Source organism: Besnoitia besnoiti, chromosome IX (assembly GCF_002563875.1).
Source record: "Besnoitia besnoiti strain Bb-Ger1 chromosome IX, whole genome shotgun sequence".
Classification (NCBI taxonomy): domain Eukaryota; phylum Apicomplexa; class Conoidasida; order Eucoccidiorida; family Sarcocystidae; genus Besnoitia; species Besnoitia besnoiti.
The window spans coordinates 1,152,217-1,172,023 of record NC_042364.1 but is presented as its reverse complement, the minus strand read 5'-3'; the positions used below and the strand labels follow the sequence as shown (position 1 = coordinate 1,172,023).

General features: G+C 58.1%; 4 protein-coding genes across 4 annotated transcripts; 2 read left to right on the top strand and 2 right to left on the bottom strand.

Annotated features, from left to right (window-relative positions):
• Positions 1 to 1,599: 1,599 nt before the first annotated feature.
• BESB_013340 (U3 small nucleolar RNA-associated protein 6 protein) lies at positions 1,600 to 5,315 on the bottom strand (the record flags this gene model as incomplete). Its single annotated transcript, XM_029360064.1, has 2 exons — positions 1,600 to 2,292; positions 2,415 to 5,315. The coding sequence occupies 2 exons, from the start codon at positions 5,313 to 5,315 to the stop codon at positions 1,600 to 1,602; spliced, it is 3,594 nt and encodes a 1,197-aa protein (XP_029216731.1).
• Positions 5,316 to 6,741: 1,426 nt separating this feature from the next.
• BESB_013330 (uncharacterized protein) lies at positions 6,742 to 8,117 on the top strand (the record flags this gene model as incomplete). Its single annotated transcript, XM_029360063.1, has 3 exons — positions 6,742 to 6,846; positions 7,246 to 7,374; positions 7,929 to 8,117. 3 exons carry the CDS (start codon positions 6,742 to 6,744, stop codon positions 8,115 to 8,117), a joined length of 423 nt encoding a protein of 140 aa, XP_029216730.1.
• A 2,387-nt stretch (positions 8,118 to 10,504) lies between these two features.
• BESB_013320 (uncharacterized protein) lies at positions 10,505 to 12,750 on the bottom strand (the record flags this gene model as incomplete). Its single annotated transcript, XM_029360062.1, has 2 exons — positions 10,505 to 11,454; positions 11,571 to 12,750. The coding sequence occupies 2 exons, from the start codon at positions 12,748 to 12,750 to the stop codon at positions 10,505 to 10,507; spliced, it is 2,130 nt and encodes a 709-aa protein (XP_029216729.1).
• Positions 12,751 to 15,336: 2,586 nt separating this feature from the next.
• On the top strand, positions 15,337 to 18,034 carry BESB_013310 (putative WD repeat-containing protein 92; the record flags this gene model as incomplete). Its single annotated transcript, XM_029360061.1, has 5 exons — positions 15,337 to 15,595; positions 15,890 to 16,101; positions 16,555 to 16,879; positions 17,316 to 17,386; positions 17,807 to 18,034. The coding sequence occupies 5 exons, from the start codon at positions 15,337 to 15,339 to the stop codon at positions 18,032 to 18,034; spliced, it is 1,095 nt and encodes a 364-aa protein (XP_029216728.1).
• Positions 18,035 to 19,807: the final 1,773 nt, after the last annotated feature.

Sequence of the window (19,807 nt, the reverse complement as noted above, 5' to 3'; positions counted from 1 at the left end):
AGTTTCTTTGCGGGAGCAGAGCGACCCGCCGCACCGCGGCTTGACGTCTAGAGAGTTCTCTGCCAAGCCTCTCTCTGCGCAGTGGGGGGGGGGAGAAGGGAGGAAATTGAGAGAGGCACGGAGATCATTGCTTCTGTTGTTTGACAAGAAAGAAGAGAAAGAAATGTCTCGTGGTCACATCGCAGACGCACGTGTCGCACCGGTCGCTGGGGAGCGAGTGCTGGCCGGCAGTGATGACGAGGACAGATCCACGTGAGAGAGAGCGAAGAAAAAGATAGGTGTGTATGGCTATGCACGAGGAGGCCGGCAACAACGCACTCACACCTCTTTCAGCTCAAAAAAATCGCTCAAAGCAATCGCTAAAAAGCAATCGGTTTTTGTTCCAGAGCCCGTGGTCGGGCCCTCCTGAGTCCGCATACCGAAAGCGGAAGAATGCAGACAGCGAAATGTGTGTAATGCGAAGCGCGTAGACAAGTTGGGGAGGTGAATATCGCTCTTTTCTCTGTTTTTTCCGCCTTGCCCCGAGACCGGGTAGTGTAGGCAAGAGGCCTTCTGCCGGGTTCGTAGTTTTTCAATTTCGCTTATTCAGTTCCACGCCGCTGTGCTCAATTTAAGTCAGGGGACAACACCACCATCGGGAAACACGCATTTCTCTGTGACATAAGCGACGGTGGAACGCGAATGTGTTACTTTTCAGCGTGTGAGTTCGTGACGTCATGAATAATGTTTGACACGTGGTAAGAAACCGAAAATCAAGCAAGGCTTCAGTGCTTGCCCTCGCACTATTAACTAGATTCTGCACTATCGACGTATGTTTGAGACTTCCTCGCATATTCTGTCAACGTCATTCGCACAGGGACGCCCTCTGCCTCTGCTCTCTACAAGGCGCGTCAGGGCAACGCTAAGTCCCTAACGCTCCTATGTATACATATATATACAAATATAGTTACATACGTGCATGCTGCAATTACATATGGCAGAGTGACGCAGTGCCTTCGAATTGCCCACCTAGCCAAGCATCATCGCCTGTCGAATTTAGCACTCCACGCTCGCCATATGGAGGGTGACAGCGGCCGTACATGCCGCATACAAGCAGTGTCGACACCTGGACATGCTTTCACATATCCCGTCTGTACGACTACAAGTCCCTCGTATTCGCGCACGCCGCCGTTTCTTCTGCCGTTGATCAGCCTAAAACCTGAACCCAATCGCTCCTATGGGAGGGAAACCGAGGCGACAGATTCCGATGCACTGAAGAGCTGCGATACGAAACATAAATTCCTAAACGCCACTTAGCCCCCCGCGCACGTGACTGCCGCTACTACACTGCTCACGCTGCCTAACTAGACAGTGTGGAGTCTATTCTGCTACAGCGGGGGGGGGGGGGGGGGGGGGGGGCGAGTGACAGGCGTAGATGCTACGCGGCAGTCAAGCGGCCCCAGCGAAACTGAGAAGACGCGTTCCGCAAGGCGCCACCGCAATTCCGCAAGACGACACCATCTGAATGGACAAGAGACGGCAACCGGGTCGCAACCTAACCGCAAAAGTCTGTGTGCACGCTCGTCAACACAAGGCCGCACGTCCCACACTCTCAACACCTCAGTCGGACTCTTTCCCCCCTGCATCTGCTGTGTACATACACCAGAGACGCCCTGGCTCGCACGTACGGCAGCCTCGCCCCTCCGGCCCAGGCACACAGCTGTCTTCTGCGAGCCATGAGCTCTCGCGCGCCCCCAAGGCGAGGCGGGCACGCCGCTCCACGTCTTCGCTTCTCAGCTGGCTGGCGCCAGCCGCAAGCGCGGATGCGGTCGCAGAGTCCCGCTGCGCTTTTCCCGTTCCTTCAGTCTGAAGGTTGAGCAGGGGCGACGTAGCCAGGGCGCGGCCTGCGAGGCACGCGGCGCCGCCGCGAGCCACGCCGTCTGCAGTTTTCTTCTTGCTCTTCGACTCCCGAGCGCCCGCGAGGACGAGGATAGGCAGCGAGCTGCGCGAGGCCCTGAAGGCCTCCTGAAACCTCGCGAAGCGCCAAAAGTTAATCCACCAGAGGCGATGGAGTTCAAGGACATGCGGCACCACCTGGAGGACCTGTCGCACGAGGGGTTTGCCCTGCTGCTCCAGCCGCTCGCCGCGGCGCGCCTCAGGCACGAGTTTCCTCTTCGGCTCGAAGGCGTCCGCGGACTCTCTGCAGCCGCCCACCACCCCACAGCGCTCAAAGATCCGCAGCGCACACTCGAAGACGGCCTGCGCCTCGCTGAGCGCCAACAGCGGAGGCCCAGACGACGCTGCGCGCGCCGCCTCTGCGGTGGCGCGCCAGAGGCGGTCCAGAGAGAATTCGCAGCACGCCAACACTAGCAGAAGCCGCGAAGGAACAGAAAGTGCAGGGCAAAAAGAGTCCTGAACGAGAGCGTTGACCGCACCCTTCCACGACATGGAGCTTGCTTCGACGAGTCTTTCCCCCCCGACCGAGCACGAGGCGTCGTCGCCTTGGTCTGCGGCTCTTCGGTGTCCTCCTCTTTTTGTTCAAGAAACCGCAGAAAATCGTGCGCCAGAGCCGACGTGGTCTCTGGCCGCGCGGCGAGCAGCAACTCCACCATCCACTCTGGCAAAGCAGACCGGCGCTTCTCGTCTCCGCGGCTCCTCTCGGCCGCCTCCTCGCCGGCGCAAACCCCCTCCTCGCCGAGGAGCGCCCACAGCAGCCTGCGGCCCTCTGGTGCGCGAAGGTGTCCCTTCGCGGGCCCCGCCGTGAGCCGCCGAAGGAGACTCCGGGCTGCTGGAATGAATCGACTGCTGGCCGCGGAGGCGTGCGTCAGCGCGGAAGAAGCGCCGCTCAGACTCATGCCGTCCCTGTCTTCCGCAGCGCACGGTTGCATTCGATGGTGAGACAGGAGGAGGAGAGGGACGCAGGGCCATTTTTTGAAGGCGCTGCGCAGAAGCGCGTTGACTTCCTGTTCCAACTCGTCCAGCTGGACGAGACTGTCCGAAGCGCTGGCGCTGTTTTTCTCTTCCCTCAGCAGCGCCTGAAGAATTTCGCCGGTCGCCGACACAGCTGCGGAGTGGAGCTGCGCCTCCTCGTCGCCGGCCGCCCCGGTCTGCGCACCCACTAGCTGTTGAGCTGCGGTGTATATGCACCTCAGGAGCCACAGGCGGTGGCCCGCGTTTGTTTCACGCCACAGGGCGTTCCAGAGAACAACTTTTTGCGTCTCTGCGAAGTGGTCGGCCGTGAGCAAGGCCGTCATGCTCTGCGTCGTCTTCTCCGCGCCGCCTGCCTGCTGGGCTGTCTCGCTCTCTTCATCCCCCCCGGTGGGGTGATGCAGAAGCAGCGCGGCAGCGAGCCGCGGCTCCTCCTTCAGAATGTGCCGGATATCTGGCTGGCCGCAGTCTGCGAGAAGGTCGAGCATTTCCTTGGCTTCTCGATTGAACAAGCACCCCCGAGGAGCTGCCTCCGGCTCGCCTGCCCTCGCTGCGCCGGCCCGCGCAGCGGCGAGGGACCTCTGTATGTCGTTTGACGCCTCCCGAGTTGCGTCGGAGAAGAGACACTTCTCGAGATCGTCGCCCTTCTGCAGCTTCAGGGGCGCTTCCGCGGCGAGCGCCGCGGCCGAACTCGCCGTCTCCAACGCCATGGGTGGAGGTCCCTCTTCAGCGACGGCTGCAGCCTCGCGCGCGTCGTCGCCCTTCCCCGCGGTCGCGGTCTCCGCGGCCTCGCCCAACGGCTCCTCGGTGCCAGGAAGAGGCGTCTCTGCGGGCTCGTCAGCGCCCTCTAAATCGAAGCAGATCTCGATGTCGTCAGCCAGACACTCGCGGCTGGCAGCCTCGTCCGCGAAGACGCCGTTGTCGCCTCGCGGGGCCGCGAGGACGACACTCGAGGCACCAGCCAGCCGCAGGGCGCGCAGATGGAAGGCGACCAGCAGGAGCAAGCGGGGCTCGACGCAGCACTCGGCGAAGATATCCTGGAGCACGTTTTGCACCCGCCGCGTGCCCTCCGCGCCCTCAGAGGCCGCGCGGAGAAGGCAAACTTTGAATTCGTAGAGCCGCAGCAGGCAGTGGTCCTCTGCGGCGGCGTGGAGGAGGTCGGCGAGCTCGCTCTGAAACGCTGAGACTGCGTCAGTCAACACATCGGCGGCCTTCGAGGCCTGGAGGTGCAGGCAGAGTCCGAGGGCGCGGAGGAGAAAGAGGCACATGTTTGACTTGCGGGAGATCTCGTCTTCCTTGCCAGGTCTCCGCGCCTGGCTGCTTGCGCTCGTGGCGTGCGCGATCTTCCTCCTCTTCTGCTCGCTTGCCGTCGCGCTCTCTGCCTCGAGGCCGCCGCCGAGCTTCTTGAGTCCGCCTCTGAGGACGACGATGAGCGCCTGGCCGCGCGCCTTCAGCTTCTCGAGTTTCTCTGTCTCCTCGACCAGGACAATCGAATCTTCTTCGCGTCTTTTCCGGACGGCGACGCAGTCGGCTCCCGCGCCGTCCTCGGCCTCTGCGGCGCTCTCTCCGGCGCGACTGTTTTTCTCGCGCTCCCTGCGCTTCTCGCGTGCGCGGAGGATGCCTTGCGCGGCTTTGCCGAGGGCGACGCCCTCAAGGCGGAGGAGGCCTGACCACAGGGGCAAGCTCGCCTTCTCCACGCGCAGGCCTTGCAGCAGCAGCAGGCGCGCGCCGTGGAGGTTCCCCTGCTGCAGTAGGCGATCCGCAGACAGAATCCACAGCGGCGAACACCGCGGAAACCGCCGAATCGCCTGCAGCAGGAACGTCTGCAGCAGCCGACTCGCGCCAAGCTGCAGCAGCAAATCGGCGCAGGAGAGCCACAGCGGCAGCGAGGAAGACTGGCAATGGAGCAGGCGCGTGATGAGCGAGTAGAGCCGATTCGTCCCACTGCGCATTACCGCGTGCAGCGTGTTTTTCACGTTCTCTGCGCGACGCGCCTTGTTCGACTCCTCGCGCTTGCGGCGCTTCAGCAGCACGGACAGCGAGGACGCGTCTGCGCCAGAAGCGGCCATCTGACGCTTCCTATCCGCTCCCCCACGCTGCTCGCGAGCTTCGTCCCGGGTGAGACGCAAAATCGCTCGACGCACGTCCTCGAGATCCTTCAAAACCGTGTGCAGAGACGTGCTGCATCGGTGCCGCAGGAGAGAAAGCAAGTTCGCCTCGTACTGTATGTAGAGCAGAAACTGCTGAACCGCGTCAGACGGGTCGCCGCGACCGCTGCATGCAAACTCAAAGTCGCGGCGCCGCCGGAGAACTTCGCGCGCCTCGTCCTCCTCTAACAGCTGCCGCGACACCAGCGCGTCTAGCTCGTTCAGGCCCTCCTCCAGCCGCCACTGCACGCCGTCCGCCATCTCGATAAAAAGGAAAAAAAATGAGAAAAAAGAAAAAAACTAAAAGAATGCACGAACCACGGGGAGAAGAGCAGAGTTGAGAGGGAACAAGGAGAGACGGATGGCAGCAGCCTGCGAAGAAGACAAACAATCAAACACTCGAACGACGCCAAGAAAAGATCAGCCCCGGTAAAGCGGAAGAGGAACACCCGCGAGGCGGGCAGCATGATACGACGTGAAAGTGCGAGGGAGACAGCAAGAAAGACAGAAAACAAAAAATGAAACTCTCGAACTTGCAACGGCGATAGAAGGGCGAAGCGCGCCCAGGAGATTACACCAGTGGGGACGGCCGACTGGAGAAAAAGGTGGTCAGACGGAGGGAGAGGGGAGACGGCCCGTAGAGACCACCTGACCGGTTCAAAAACAGACGAGAAGATACAAGCACAGAGAGGGGAGAGAGGAGAACTAAGCAGAGAAAACAAAAGACCTTAACGAAGTCGGCCTTAGCGTTTTCTCTCCCTCCCACAAAGTCAGCAGGCGCGATGCTCTTTCATCGTCCCGCGCCTTCAAGCCGCCTTTCCTGAGCCTCTTGGAGATCTCCAAGAGGGCAGCTTCCTCAGGCCTCTGAAAGAAAGAGAAAGAAGAACAAAAAAGTGGTTTTCCAGGCAACGTTCCTTTACGACATGCTGAGTTGAGGGATGAACTGCGGTCGGTTCATCACATGCATGCATGCATGTGCGATTTTCTCCTTTCTTATCCGTTTGATGCCGTTCTTTCGCTCTACGGCCTCGTCTGATTATGGCAACATTCCCTGCCGTCGCTTTGCTCTTCTGTCGTCTCTCATCAGGCAAACCTCGAACCTCCCTACTCTTTCGATTTCGTACTCCGTATCTGCTCTCTGGTCTCCACCGCAGACACACCGGCTTGGACATACTTGTCATTCGGCGGCTTCCTTTCGACTCCTTTAAAAGAAAATATGTGCGGTTCCCACTTTCTTCACGAGTTGCGGCATCTCTCTCCGTCCCTGTCTTTCAGTCTCTTCTACTTCTCTTTGCCCTAACTTTTCGTGGCTTTGCTAACCACGTCGTCATCCGAGTCCAGTATCTGCTTGGTGTACTTACTCTTTCTTCAGCGCCATAATCCAGATTTTTCCGCCGTATCGGGGCCCTTCTCATACCTGCGACTCCTCGCATATCGCATACGCCACCCTCAGCCACGCAACTCGATAGAGGCCTATCACACAGAGGAGATAGACGTCGGCGGAGATCGCGCGAGGTCGGTCTTTTTGACGGCCGCGGGCTACTCGACGACTGCCGCCGCTTGGATACAGAAATGCATGTCTGAGATGTCTTTATTCTCCTGTGTGAAGGCCGTTCGCCTGTCGCTCAGCTCGCTCGCGCATCTCTAGAGGGCGAGGCTGCCCTTGCGTCACTTTCGCGGAAAAGACATGGTGCGGCAGAAGAGTCGCTGGGTAATCGGCTCAGTAGTATGGGACGACCAAAGCGACAGGCCGCTGCGCAGGGTCGCTCTCACGCCCTCCAACCTGCAAGATGTGAGTCCCCCTCGCCTTCTTTTCTCTCCCTCCCCCGCAACGGCCCTCGCCGTCTTCGGCGGCTGTCTGGTTGAGCGTCTTCTCCTGCGAGTCGGGTATTTTACGTTCAGGCGCGCGATCATCGTCGCCGCGCTTCTCTGCGCCGTCGCGTGACCCTCGCCGGCTGTCGGGCCTCGCGTGTGCGCCGTGAATCTCTCGCGGGTGTGCTTCCCACCTTGCGTCCTCCGTGTGATTCCTCGACATACGCAGCCGGTCTTCTCTCCGCCGCCTCCAGCTCGTGGCGCTGCGGCCTGCTGGCTGGCGGCAGATGTGCGCGCGTCCGATCTTCTGTCTCGCTCGTCTCTGCACGAGAGGCTGAAGCATATCTGTTTTTCTGCGACTTGCTGGCTGGTTCCTCAGGCTCTCCGCGTGGCGGTCAAGGAATGCTGGGGCGCTCTAGGCGCGGCGTATCTCGCGGCCTCGTTGCGCGTCGCCCACGTCGGGCAGGGAGACAGCCATTCTCCTCTGTTCGTCCTTCAAGTTGAACGGGTCCGCGTGTCGCAATTTGGCTAGTCATCTTGGAGTCGTAGATCCTCGAAGTCCGCATGCTTCTCTGTCTCTAGGAGTCCAAAGAGGGGGGACGGGGCTGGAGGGCGGCACCCGGTTTCTGTACCCCGCTTGGCTGCACCTGGGCGGTGGGATGCTGAGTGCATACATGTGTCTGTCTCTCCTTCTCTCTACACGTGTCTCCAACGCGCCGCCAGTCTCCGCTCCTCGCGCGTGTAGGGTCGGAGAGGCGGTGCGCGTTGGCAGCAGGAAGCCGCAGGTCGCCTCCTCCACCAGGCGTGAACGGGCGCGCCTGAACTGCGCCGTTCGCCGCGTCGAGGCCATTATATATCTATAGCTGTATCTGTAAATATACCTGCTTCTATATACCTATATCTGTTTATATCTCCCTCTTTCTCTCTATATATATCTATGTGGGTAACCGTGGGGCGTCCCATGCGTAACTAGAGGAGGAGGTACGGCAGTTAGCATTTCGGATGGCGAGCCTTGCTTGCTGCGTTAATATGGCTGTTTGTTCGCGTTTTTTTCTGCCACAGGCATACTGTCAAGAGCTGCTGGCGGTGTTGAAGGCGATCAGCCAGCTGGGCGACCAGTATTGCCAGATTTCGGTGCTTCACGTGAGCGGGACTCTGCGGAGCGGGCGCCGCGAAGTCGAAGAGCAAATCAAAAACCTCTACCTGGCCAAGCTCGCGCAGCTGCAGGCCGGTGCCTCACCCGTGCCCTGACGGTGGATTCCTACGCAGGGATGTGTTTCTACAGCTCTTTGGCGTGCATGCGCGCGACTAAGTCTTGGCGGCACGCACTCCTTAAAAGATAGCAGACGCGAGGTTCTTCTCCCCAGCCCCTTCAGCTTCGCCGCAGCCGAGTCGTCGGGTGAGGAGCGACGGCTGGCGCGGGTAAGGATCACACAACCTAGGCACTTGGCGTAGAAAGACGGAGCCCATGTAGAGCGACCCCAGCCGTTCAGACAGGTATGCAACGCTGGAGGATGCATTCGAAGATTCAAAAACAGAGGCGCCGGGAATCTCCGCGCCTCTATACAACAGAATTTTTTCATGTCATGAGGGGCGTCAAGAGTCAAGCATGCTCATAAAGAAAAATGCCGTCTCATCCCTCATACTCAAAGGGACGGCTAGAGAGCAGACACGCGGCGATACGTCGTTGGCCTTTTAGCACAAGAACAAACGGGCACGCAGATGCAGGCTCTCAAGAGAGGGAGAGAGAGGAAGAGATACGAGAGAGGAAGGGAGTCGCGCGGCGGCGCCTCCTCTATGATTTCGAGGCGATATCTGAGTTTACAAAGACGCCGTGCCGTCCGAGGTCGCGTATCCTCCACTATTTACTAGTGATGATGTTAAATCCAGAGGCAACTGAGTGGATGATCAGAGGTCTTGCAGTACTAAAGATTAGTGGTATTTTGAACTCTATCAACGTCCTTCGTACCCGCGCGTGGTCACGGGTTCGGCGGCGTAGTCTTTTCGTCTCGGGATTTCGCGCATTTTCTGTCGACAAAAAACACACCTTCCCACAGCTGCAATCCGCGCTCACTAGAACCGAAAGAGATCGCGAGAATGGCGAGTCTGCCAGTGCCTGCGGCTCTGCTGCATGACAGTACCAGCCCACAGAAAATCCTCTTCACATATCCGTAGCACTGCACTCGCACGCAGCAGCTTCAGCGGACTCGTCGCCGCGAGTCGAGGCCGCCGACAGTCTCTGCGTCAAGAACAGTACAGAATTGCACTCGCAGTACTCACCCGCCTGCTAGCTCTGGAGCCCCAGGGCGACGGTGTACGCAGAGAAACCTGCTTCCACGTCGCAAGCGCTTCGTTTCACAACGTCTGTCTGTAGTCCGCACACTGACTCCGTGAGCGAGAATACTGGATGTCACCAAAACGGCTACAGTTACGGTGCACATACAGAAGATAGAGTGGACTCTGACCATAAACTTGTAGATCAGCTGTTGACTGCTGGATTTCGTAGAGCATTTCATGGTTGGTTTCCTCGTAGGCCTTCCCCTACCGCTGTGTGGGCTCTAGTTTCGTGTGCACTCTGAGACGAAAGAGGTATACATGTGCGCCTCGCCGTTTTCGATTTCTCAAAAAGCGGCTACGCATAAATGCCTGCGTTGAATTCGTGAGAGTGCTGGGCGCCGGCAGTACGGGGTAGCATGAGTCTGCCGCGTGTCGCATGCGACCTGACGACTGAAGCTTGCTCGACTCCTTCCTCCACCGTCTGCCTGTCTTCTGTGTGACTCTTTATAACTAGGCAACGCTCAGTGCTGCGTTCCGCGTGCAGCACTCCAAAGGTAAAGCGAGACGGCGAGTGCGGCTATCGCTGGATAAAGACTCTCTCGCTCGCTCTCGCTCGACTGGAGAGATACCCCTGCCAACGGGTAAGTCGGTTACCTTCGAAACCTCAATTGCAGATGCGAGACTTCCCTCTCCATTGGAGCTCTCTTCGAGACATGCAGAGAGCCCTCGCATCGTGCTAAACTCGCAAAACACCAGAGACGCACCACGCCGGAAATAGAGAAGCTCGTTTTCCGCGGAACGCCATCCCACGCGCGCCACGACAGGAATGCCTGGATTCAGGACTAGGCGAAAATCAACAAGATCGAGCTGCTGAGGCGACGGAGCTGAGCCCTTCAGACGCCCTCACGCACCCTGCTTCCTCTTAACCGCAACAGCGGCTCTTGAGGAGGCCAGCGCCTTTTCCCTTCCTCGCGCACGTTCCTTTTCATGCCACGAGGGCGCAGCCCCTCTAGCAGCGTAACGCGAACAGATCATGCGACAACAAGATTCTGCAGACAAGCTGCTGCAGCCTTGGCTGCTAGTGAAGCTCCTTCGCCCTTGAGCCCTCGGCTCAGACCCTTCGTTTCCCAGCACATCTCACACCTGCTGCAGCTCCCCGCTCTCCCCCCCTCTCCCCCCCCCCCCTTGCCCCGCCCCATCCCCATACGGGGATTCGCGGCACCGAATCCGCAACACCCGCGAGACCTCGAACCTCGGAGCTGCGCCAAGAAAAGCAGACTACGTCCTGTTGTTCACATTTACCAGCATTCGACTGTCACGCACATGCACTCTCAGAGGGCGGACGCTGGACGCCCGCGGCCTCAGCTTCTCCAGTTGTTGGCTCGGCGCTCGCTGCCCTTTTTCTCGCTGGCCGCAGACGCTGCGCCTGCCGCCTCCGCCTCGCGAGGCAGCTCCTTCGCCGCAGACGCCTCAGAGGGCGCGACGGCGCTCGCGTCTGGCGACCTCCCATCCCGCAGACTCTCAGGCGTTCCCTCTTCGATCAACGGCGACTTTCTACTCACCGAAACGTCGTTCGGCGCCTCCGCGGATGTTTTCTGTCTCTTGATCAGTTCGAGCCTCTTGTGGAGCGGCACCACTCGAGGGCCCTCGACGGCCGGCCTGCGCTCTCGCTCGCTCCCTCGGTCTGCTGCGACCGCTGCCGCAATGCACTCACGCAGAAGACAGAGATTTTCTGAGTCCTGCACAGGCGCCGGGAGCTCAGGTGTCGCCGGCACTTCGCCTGCCTGCGCGGGGTCGAACCTCGCTCTCTTGTTTCTGTCCTCCTCTTCTTCCGCGGCCTCGACAAAGCGTCGCAGGCACGCGAAAAGATGGCGCACCCTCCACGCCGCGTCTGGTCCGCTGACCCCTGCGCTCCCGCGGTTCGGAAAGGACACAGAGAACGCGACTCGTGCGCAGTTCTCCACGGCTGCGCGCGCCGCCTTCCTCGCGCCGGCGTGCTGCGCGCGGCCGAAGGCGAGGAGAAGCGGCAGGGCTTGTCCAGGCAGAGCGAGAGGCTCGAAATTGATGCGAGGCGCTGCGCCGCCCTCGTCGATTGCCCTCTTTCGCGGGGACTCGAGGACATGCGTGGCTTGACCAGTAGCGTGGCGGGCCTGCACGCCCGCAGAGAGAGAGGCCTCAGCGGCTTCATCCAGAAGGTTCGCGGTCAGGGTTTGAAGGAACCGCCCCGCAGGGGCAGACGTCCTCAAGTTCCGCACGCAGCCCTCCAGGCCGTCGAGCGTCGAGGCGAGGAGAGTCGAAGACCGGGAGGACGCTGAAAAGGCGACACAATCAGACAGGGAACGCCTTTTGTTCGATGCAAAGACGAACCTTGGGAGCCGGGAGAGGGCAGCTGCTCATGCTCGCGCGGAACTTGCACTCGCGACTTACCCAGGCACGCAGCGAGAATTGTCAAGGCGTCCTCCGCCTCCATCACGAGGAACCTCTTTTCTGCCGCGCCTGCTTTGTTCAGGAGAACCGGAAGAAGCCGTGAGGAGACCGCCAACACCTCGTCCTCACTGCCCTCTGCTCCGCGGGTGGTCGCCGCGTCGCCCCTCCCCTCCCCTGTCTGTTTTGTGCAGCACGGGCACGCGCCGCCCTCGCGGTCACCGCAACAGGGGCACTCGCACCGGCAAGCGAAGGGCTTCTTTTCTTCGCTTTCTGCCGGAAGAGGGTCCCTCTGCTTCCCAGACCAAGCTCTGAAGAGAGCCGCGGCAGTCCGCAGCGCATGCCGCGCCACGGAGCTGCGCAGGCTTTGGGCGCGATCCGCAATGAAGGCCGCACAGAGCGACGCGCCGGACTGATGCCCTTCCGCCGTCGATTCTGTGGCCTGAGGAGAGCGGCGGGGCTGAAAGAGCCAGGAGGGATGGAACCTCGCAACTGACTGGAGAGAGCTCAAAATGTTCACATCTGTCTCCCAGTCTTCGCCCGTTCGCCAGCTTGGCGCCCTGCCGGGAGGAGAAGTCGCTTCGCTCCGCGCATTCGCTGAAGTCGAGAGCGGCACCTGTTCGCTGAGTGGAACAGACACGCAGCTGGAAATTTTCTGAATGACGATGCGATACATGCGCCTGCAGACGCAACCTCCCTCGCCGCTGGAGCTTGGGGGTTCGCTCTTCAAGGCGCGAGCGAACGAGGAAGTTTTCTGAGTACACAGAGGAGTGAGCTCCGCCCAAGAACGCAGGTCTGTCGGAATTTGAGGCGCTTGCTTGGCTGAGGAGAGTTTCAAAGACGCTGAGGCAGAGAGGCAGTTTGCAGAGGAGGGACATCGAGGACGGGGCGGCCTCGAGAGAGCGGAGGTGGCTGAACGCTGTAAGAGGGGGAGAGGTGCACGCGGCGCCTGCTGAGGCCTGGCATTTTCTTTGTCCGCTGCGGATGAACTTTCAGGAGTGTCTCCTAATACTGTCTGTTCTGCTGCGATCATGCTGCCCTTCTGGAAATAATCGGCGCCAGCAAGCCCTGGCTCGGTCGCACTGCTGGCCGCCGTTGGATAACGAGAAGTCACGTCTTTCGCCTCGACTTCTGCCGCGCGGTGTGGGAAACCCCTCGGACGCGGCGACGATTCGGTTAACATCTTGTTGGTGAGAAGCTTCGGATGCCCGGGGGGCCGTCAACGCAGACGAGGAGGTTTCACCTTCGCCTCTCAGACTTTGCTCCGGGCGCTGGGTTCGCGAACATGGTTGGCAAAAACTCGTCAATTCAGATCGTAACCGAAAGCAGATATGCAGGATGCCAGGCGCGAAAAAGAGGTAATTTGAAAAAGGAAGTCACGGCGCAGAGATGAAACTCGCCGGAAGTTCGACGCAGTCCAATCAACGCGTCGAGTGGGGGGTGTGCTGTGCGCGCGAGTCACAGGGACTCGAGCTGACCAACCGCCTAGTAGCAAATACATACAGGAAACCAGACACAAAAATGGCTGCCGGCGCTAAATTCAAAGGATATCTTTTGCGTAGATGCTGCACTGTGCTGGAGACAAGCTCAGGGAACTGACACCTTCTCGCAGCTCGCGTGTCTTCTGCGCGCCAACCGTAACAGCGCCGCCCCCCCGAGTATCCCACGTCGTCTTCCCCAGAAACAGAAAACAGAGGACAAAGATCTGGTTTATGCCAACGCGCGAACAAAGAAAAGAGCCTGTGCAGCGTTGTGAAACAGAGAGAAGCGGTCGAACCGCAGTGGCACGGAATCGGTGTCGCTGATTCTGCGAGTGTGTCTTCCCCGAAGTGGCGGCGCGAGCGCGGCTGCGGACGTGCGATCCCGGGCGGCGTTCTATCGGAGATTTTGTTTGTTTAGGAAAAGCAACGAGAGGCGTAACTCCATCAACTACGAAACATGGCATGGCAACAGAGAAACGGGGGCTGTACGGAGGAGACAAGGAAAGTCTGCAGGCAAAGATGCGCGGCGGGGTGTGCGTTGCCAGCAGCCTACAGGCATGTATCGAGTTATAGACTAAGCTGCAAGCAGACATGAAAGGCATGCAAAAGTGTCCACCCTTGTGGTCTGTGCGAAGCCTGCGGCGTTATGCGGCGTCCTTCAGAATGAGCTTCTTTCGAAACGAATTTATCCGCTCTGCATCCGTAAGCGTCTACGCTATGCTGCGGCGGCGATCCTAAGTGAAGAAGGGGGGCAAGAAGCAACTCATGTGCAGCGCGCTGCTATCACGCGACTCTACCAAAGCTGTGCTGTTTACTCACTAAACGCTGCCACAGTAGCCGTCACAAATTATTGATTTTAGGCAGAAAAAGAGTCCCGAAGAGTTTAGGCCTCTGGGTCGCGGGTGAACGGGGCTACTGTAAAGCGATTTTCTGCGGACAGTACGCGTACCAATCGAGAAACACACACACGCGCTGCGCCTTTGCCTTTCCTGCATAGAGCGGACGGGAACAGATTCCAACGTGCGGCACCATCGCTGATGTGAACGGTGCTGGAAACTTTTGCCGCTTGCGCACGTTGGACGCGATTGCATGATTTCCCCGTCGCTATTCCAAATCGATTTACTGCGAGCTTAGAGACTCGGGCTTGTTTGAGATAGCAAACCTCAGTCTTCAGCAGCCAGCGCACCACGTAATTCGCACGTGCGAAAACTTCAGAATACTGGATTTTCGGGCACTACACCAGAGAACTGGTGGTGGCGGAAAACTCCCTGTTTAGCTGAGGTGCGCAAAAGTGGCTTTTGTTCGCAGACCTGCAGATAGGTTCATGTTTTTTCGATGAGCGGCTGCCGCTACCCTTGAAACAACGACCTGGTTCTTGATCGCAGCTGTCCTCTTTTTTGCGCACCTCTCCCGTTGACCTGTTCCTTCCCCGGCACATTCTTGATGAAACAGCCAAAGACGCGCTACGCGGTATTGTCGCATCGAAAACGACGCACCAAAGCTTCAGCGTGACGGTGGCTTCCAAGTCAGTGGACTCAGCACCGTTTATGTGTAAGGTTCGATCCTTGGCATGTAGCACCCAGTCTTGTGGTCGAAACAAAACTACTGGGCACATCGGGGAACTCAGGACAGCCACTCTGGCTGGCATTGCCGCAACCGTGTCTCGCAGACCCTGGAGTGCGAGTACACACTCTACAAGCGACGACGAAACTAGAATAAGCCTCGAACTTTTTCGAGTACCAACCGGCTTTTCTGGTATTCGCGTCGATATTATAGAACACTAGAAAAAGCCGCTCTCAAGGATGCCCAAACGGGCCGGCCTACGCGCATCGAGTGTATTATTACGAGAGGGGCATCGCCTGCTTCCCTCCCTGAAGAGCAGAATTTTTCAGGTGTATCTTACAGAACCGACGCGGTTTTGACTGCTTAGTCTGAAAAACGATCGCTGTCGAACAAGGTTTCACTCAAGTCGTTCCTCATCAAGCCCCGTTATAGTTTCGTGTCGGTATGAATCGCCTGTGCTGCGAGGACTTACAATGTTAGACACATATTGTGACGCGTTAAGCAAAGACCTATCCCTGTTTCGAGCACTTTTCGGTGGCGGTTGCGAGGAAGAAGCCTAACCCGCCTTCCTTGTGAGTTGCGCGGAATACAGATGTAGTACCATTCTCTCGGCGCTTGGTGTCCGAGACAGACAGAACTGCTGGCAAAGGCAGACTGTTTGCATACAGCATAGTCTACAGCCGTCTCAAATAAATTTAACCAGTCAGTCTTAAATCTCTTGGACCATGGACACGAAAGACGCGCCTCAGCTCATCGAGCACATCTGCCACTCTGTGGCATACACGCCTTTCGTGACTCGCTGGATACCGCAAACGGCGAAGCTCGTTATTCTGGGAGAGACTCCGAGGGGGGCAGGGACGCTTTCTGTTTGCTCTTTGGAAGAAGACAGCCTCGCCACAGTTTCAAAGAATGAAGACCAAGCGAGCAGCTTTAAAAGTGCGACGATGTACAAGAGCCGATCAGGAGCGACTTGCCTCGCTGCGGGTAGGCGCCTTAGACCTCCGCAGGGCTCGTACGAAGGCCGCCAAAAGGCACTCAAAGGCACTGCTGTTTCATCACTGATGATGCAGCTAACACTGGTGGAGTGACCTTCAATACCAGCATACGTTCGCGCGTATGCCAGCCAGTAGATCGGTGCATAGCTGCAGTGACTGGCGAGCGCCTTCTCAGAACGCGTTTTCTCCTCAAACGGACGAGCCAGGGTCCACCGAGTCTGACTGGAAAACTGACGGATCCTTCCCTGTTCCCCGGGTCGCGGTTTGTCTGGTATCATTTCAGGCCACCTTGACGGCTCGATGACGCTCTGGGATCTCGAGAACCTTCGAGAGCCTATAACAAAAATAAAGGCGCACAAGGCGTCGGTGAACACCATCGATGTGTGCGGCCCTCTGTCGAGAAAAACAGGAGGAGGGGCAAGCAGGGCTTTGCTAGCGACGGGAAGCGCAGACGGATGCGCCAGTGTATGGGACACTCGAGACAGCACAGGCGAGGTAGATCTACAGCGCAATGAGGTCTTCGTACCTTGTCTGCAACTCACAAGTGCACACGAAGATCTGTCTTTATGAGCGAAAATCCTATTTATGCTTATTTATGACTGCGGATACTTTCCCGCGTCTGCGGGCACTCAGGACTTCGCGGAGTATTGCCACAAAAAATTCATTGACATGTACCTCCAGCGCAGCAGCTCCGCCGCATTTGTCTCTGCTCACGCGTGGCGACGTGGGAGCACCGCCGCGAAGCGCATGTACGCTAGCGCTCGGTTTCCCAGTTGCATTTGTCTTGCTCGCTGGGTGTCTTGTCTGCGACGGGTTGGCGTTCTCGGCCTCAATACTTTCCTTCAGGTCTCCTGGGCGGACGATCCATGTCTTCCTGTATCCGGCTGCTTGATATTTGCTGCGATGCCATCCTACTATCGTATTCGCTCTTCTTGTCTTCGTGACCAGGTGCTCTCCATCGAACCCGCGGCGGGCGAAGATGCGGCAGACTGCTGGGCGGTTGCCTTCGGGAACGCGGAGAGTTCCGAGGACGCGTCTGCCCTGGCAGCGGGCTACGACAACGGCGACGTGAAGCTCTTTGACATGCGTGCTGCAAGGCTGCAGTGGGACACCAACCTCGATTACGGCGTCTGCCACCTCCAGTTCGACCGGAAGGACATCGCGATGAACAAGCTCGCAGTCTCTTGCCTCGAGGGCCACCTGTTCATGGCAGACATGCGGACTTTCCATCCGGAAGTTGGGTTTGCGCGAGCCTCGAAAAAGATCTCCGAAAGTGAGAGAGCGGCGCGAAGCGCGCACTGGCGCCAAAGTCATCGGGGGACGCGGCTGCAGGCCAAGCCACCATGCCACTGCCGCCAACAGCGGGACTGAAGAAAACACCTCCGAAGAGCATCAATTGTGCAAACGCTCCTGCACGCAGAACGCTTTAGCTCTAAAACAGCTCCATGGATTCCGTCATCTGCCAGCAAGGACGTTTACACCCTTCTCCGTACTAGTCTTCCAACAAAAGCATCGGTATATATATATATATTTACTGAGATGTATCGACGCGTTCACATGGATACGTAGGGCTCTCCCACGCCTATGGAGAGACTGAGACTGAGATACAGGTGTGTATGAGGGGAGGGGAAAGCCCTTACTCGCCATGTACCGGTAGTTTTCCTTCAGAGCCGACAGACGCTCATACTATTGCGAATGTCTGTGAACAGGTACCATTTGGGGAACTCATTTCCTCCCTCAAAATCGAGAACTCTTTGCTACTTGCACAGGAAATGGCCAGGTAAGCTCGGCTTTTTGAGCGACAAGACGTCTTCGACCTACGAAACTGTCCTGATTCCCGTGTACAAATGTCTTCGCCATGCAGACATCTCTAACAACGAGGCACGGAACAGGCAGTGCAAACAGGTCGACAGGATACTTCCCGCAGACAGGGGAGAGGATAAGCTTAGCTGAACGGTGACCTCAACAGAGAGGCCGTGAACGCCGCACTCTCTCTTTAATATCTATGTATAGGTATACATATCTATTTATCCATATGTATATATATATATATATATAATCCGGCGCAGGTAACGGTGCCAGGAATCGAGTGCATGTATTTGCCCAGCCAGATGCATTCCTATGCGTGCCCGGTCCAACGTTATATGTGATCAGAAGCCTCATATCCGCGCTTGCTGCTGTGTCGCTGGTTCACTGGCAGTTGGCAGTTCACAAATACTCGTATCCTAAGCAGCGGGCGGTGGCAGACACAGAGAGCGGCCTGGAGCGCGGCGTTGTTGGTACGTGGGAGCTGCTGAACGACAAGGAAGCCAGCACGCAGCCGCTCGTTTCCTTCGACTGGCATCCGAACAAGCTGGGGCTCTGCGTCTTTGCCTCCCTCGACCAAACTGTTCGCGTGTACGTTGCCACGAAGCTACACCTCTACTGAGCGCGTGGCAATACTGCGCCCTGTGTAGCGCAGCACCTTCTGGAAGACAGCGACCTTGCTAGATTTCCTCGGGCTGTTCAGGCCTTTTCTGTAGCTGCCCATCGGCAATTTTCTGCCCCCAGCAGCGGACCCTCATGCCGTGACACATGGTGCAGAGCTTGATTCGCGAAAAGAGAAGCGCACCTGAGACAGACTGAGGTATCAGACGTCAGCTGTGGAACCCTAATATAGGGACAACGCCGGAAATGGCGCAATAAGAAGAGTGAGTCTTCACAGCAAGATAGCTGAGGATTCTGCTGCGTTGCTCAGACAAGACGTTACTTTTTGACTGCTGGCAAATCACGACGTTGCCTTCTTGCGCCGCGCTCTTCGGGTCAGCTGTCTGCGCCCGCCAGCTCTCCGGCATGCGGCGTCGAGCGCAGCATCTAGGTTGCCTACCTCACGGTCTTACACGCGCGACCGGCCGCCTGAAAAAAACGTTTGAATCATATTTACGGAATAAGCGTTTACGAAAACACGACACAAGTACATCGACACAGCGGCGCGAGCCACGGCGCCTCTCGGCACCCTGAAGTTCACAGTTGCGTTCGGAAGGGAAAAATCATCCCGCGGACAGCCAGAAGCGTGTGACGGCCATACAACACTGTCCTTTTGATTTGAAAATAGTTGCTGCTTTGGGAGAGAAATACCAGCCGCACGAAGATCCGCTTCCCCGTCCTGAATCAACGAAGTATTATCGGTCTCCGCACCGTTCCCCCTCCCCGCACACTACTGCGTGTTTTTTTTTTAATTTCGCCCGAACGACACTGCTGGCCTGACATGGATCGATTCCTGTGTGGGCGGATGCCAAGCACACACGACATTCACAGCGTCCGCGATCTCTGCGTGAGTCATCGTACGCAGCTCCAGTGCGTCCACTGATCTGAAGAGACAAAGAAAATCCAGCTCAGGCCTGCAATGAGTCGCTTCGCCGGCGCGCGAGGCCTCCAGCGGAGACCTGCAAAAAGGAAAAATGCGAATCCCCTTAGGGAAAATGGAACCCAAAAACACGGAGTATCCATCCATCCACGACGATTTTCTGCAGAGAGCCTCGCCTGGCTGCCTTGCGCGTGACACGACCACACATCACCGGTCACACCATTTTAACTGAACAACGCAGTTTAGAGTTAGCATCTATGACAGAGTCAACTCAAAGTTCAATGGGTTTACTGCCGACCCCGTTCCATTCGACGCACCGCCACCGAGTTTGTGAGGCAGCTGCAGGCACAGGACACTGCTGAGCTCCCTCCGCAGACGGCGCCCTTCTCGACGTGAAACCTCCCACCAAACAAATGCAGTCGCTGCGGACACAAGTAGAGCGACAGCCGCCAGCTCCAGGCGATAAAACCTCTAAAGGCCTTCGCGTCTGGGCGCCCTTCTCACGGTGTCCCCCAAAACTGTTTCCAGCCCGAACCACTTTTCACATAACCTCACCGCAAAAAAACCAGCTGCACCCGGCGTCTGCTCCCCTCACATAACTGACAGTCGGCCTGCGCGCCTCCCCCGACGGACATGTGGTGCGCGCTTCGCTGCAGAACTCTGAGGGCTTCTCAGGAGTCTCGCGGGCCCGCGGACCGCCTGCCACGGCCGCCGCCGCACTCGCAACTGCGTAGCTGAAACCAGACACTAGATCTTCACGCCCAAATTCGAACACCGTCAAATAATCCCTTCCCCCTGTCGAGGTCCCCCGTGTGTGGGGTTTTCACTGACATAGACGGCGCGACAGTTGCCAGA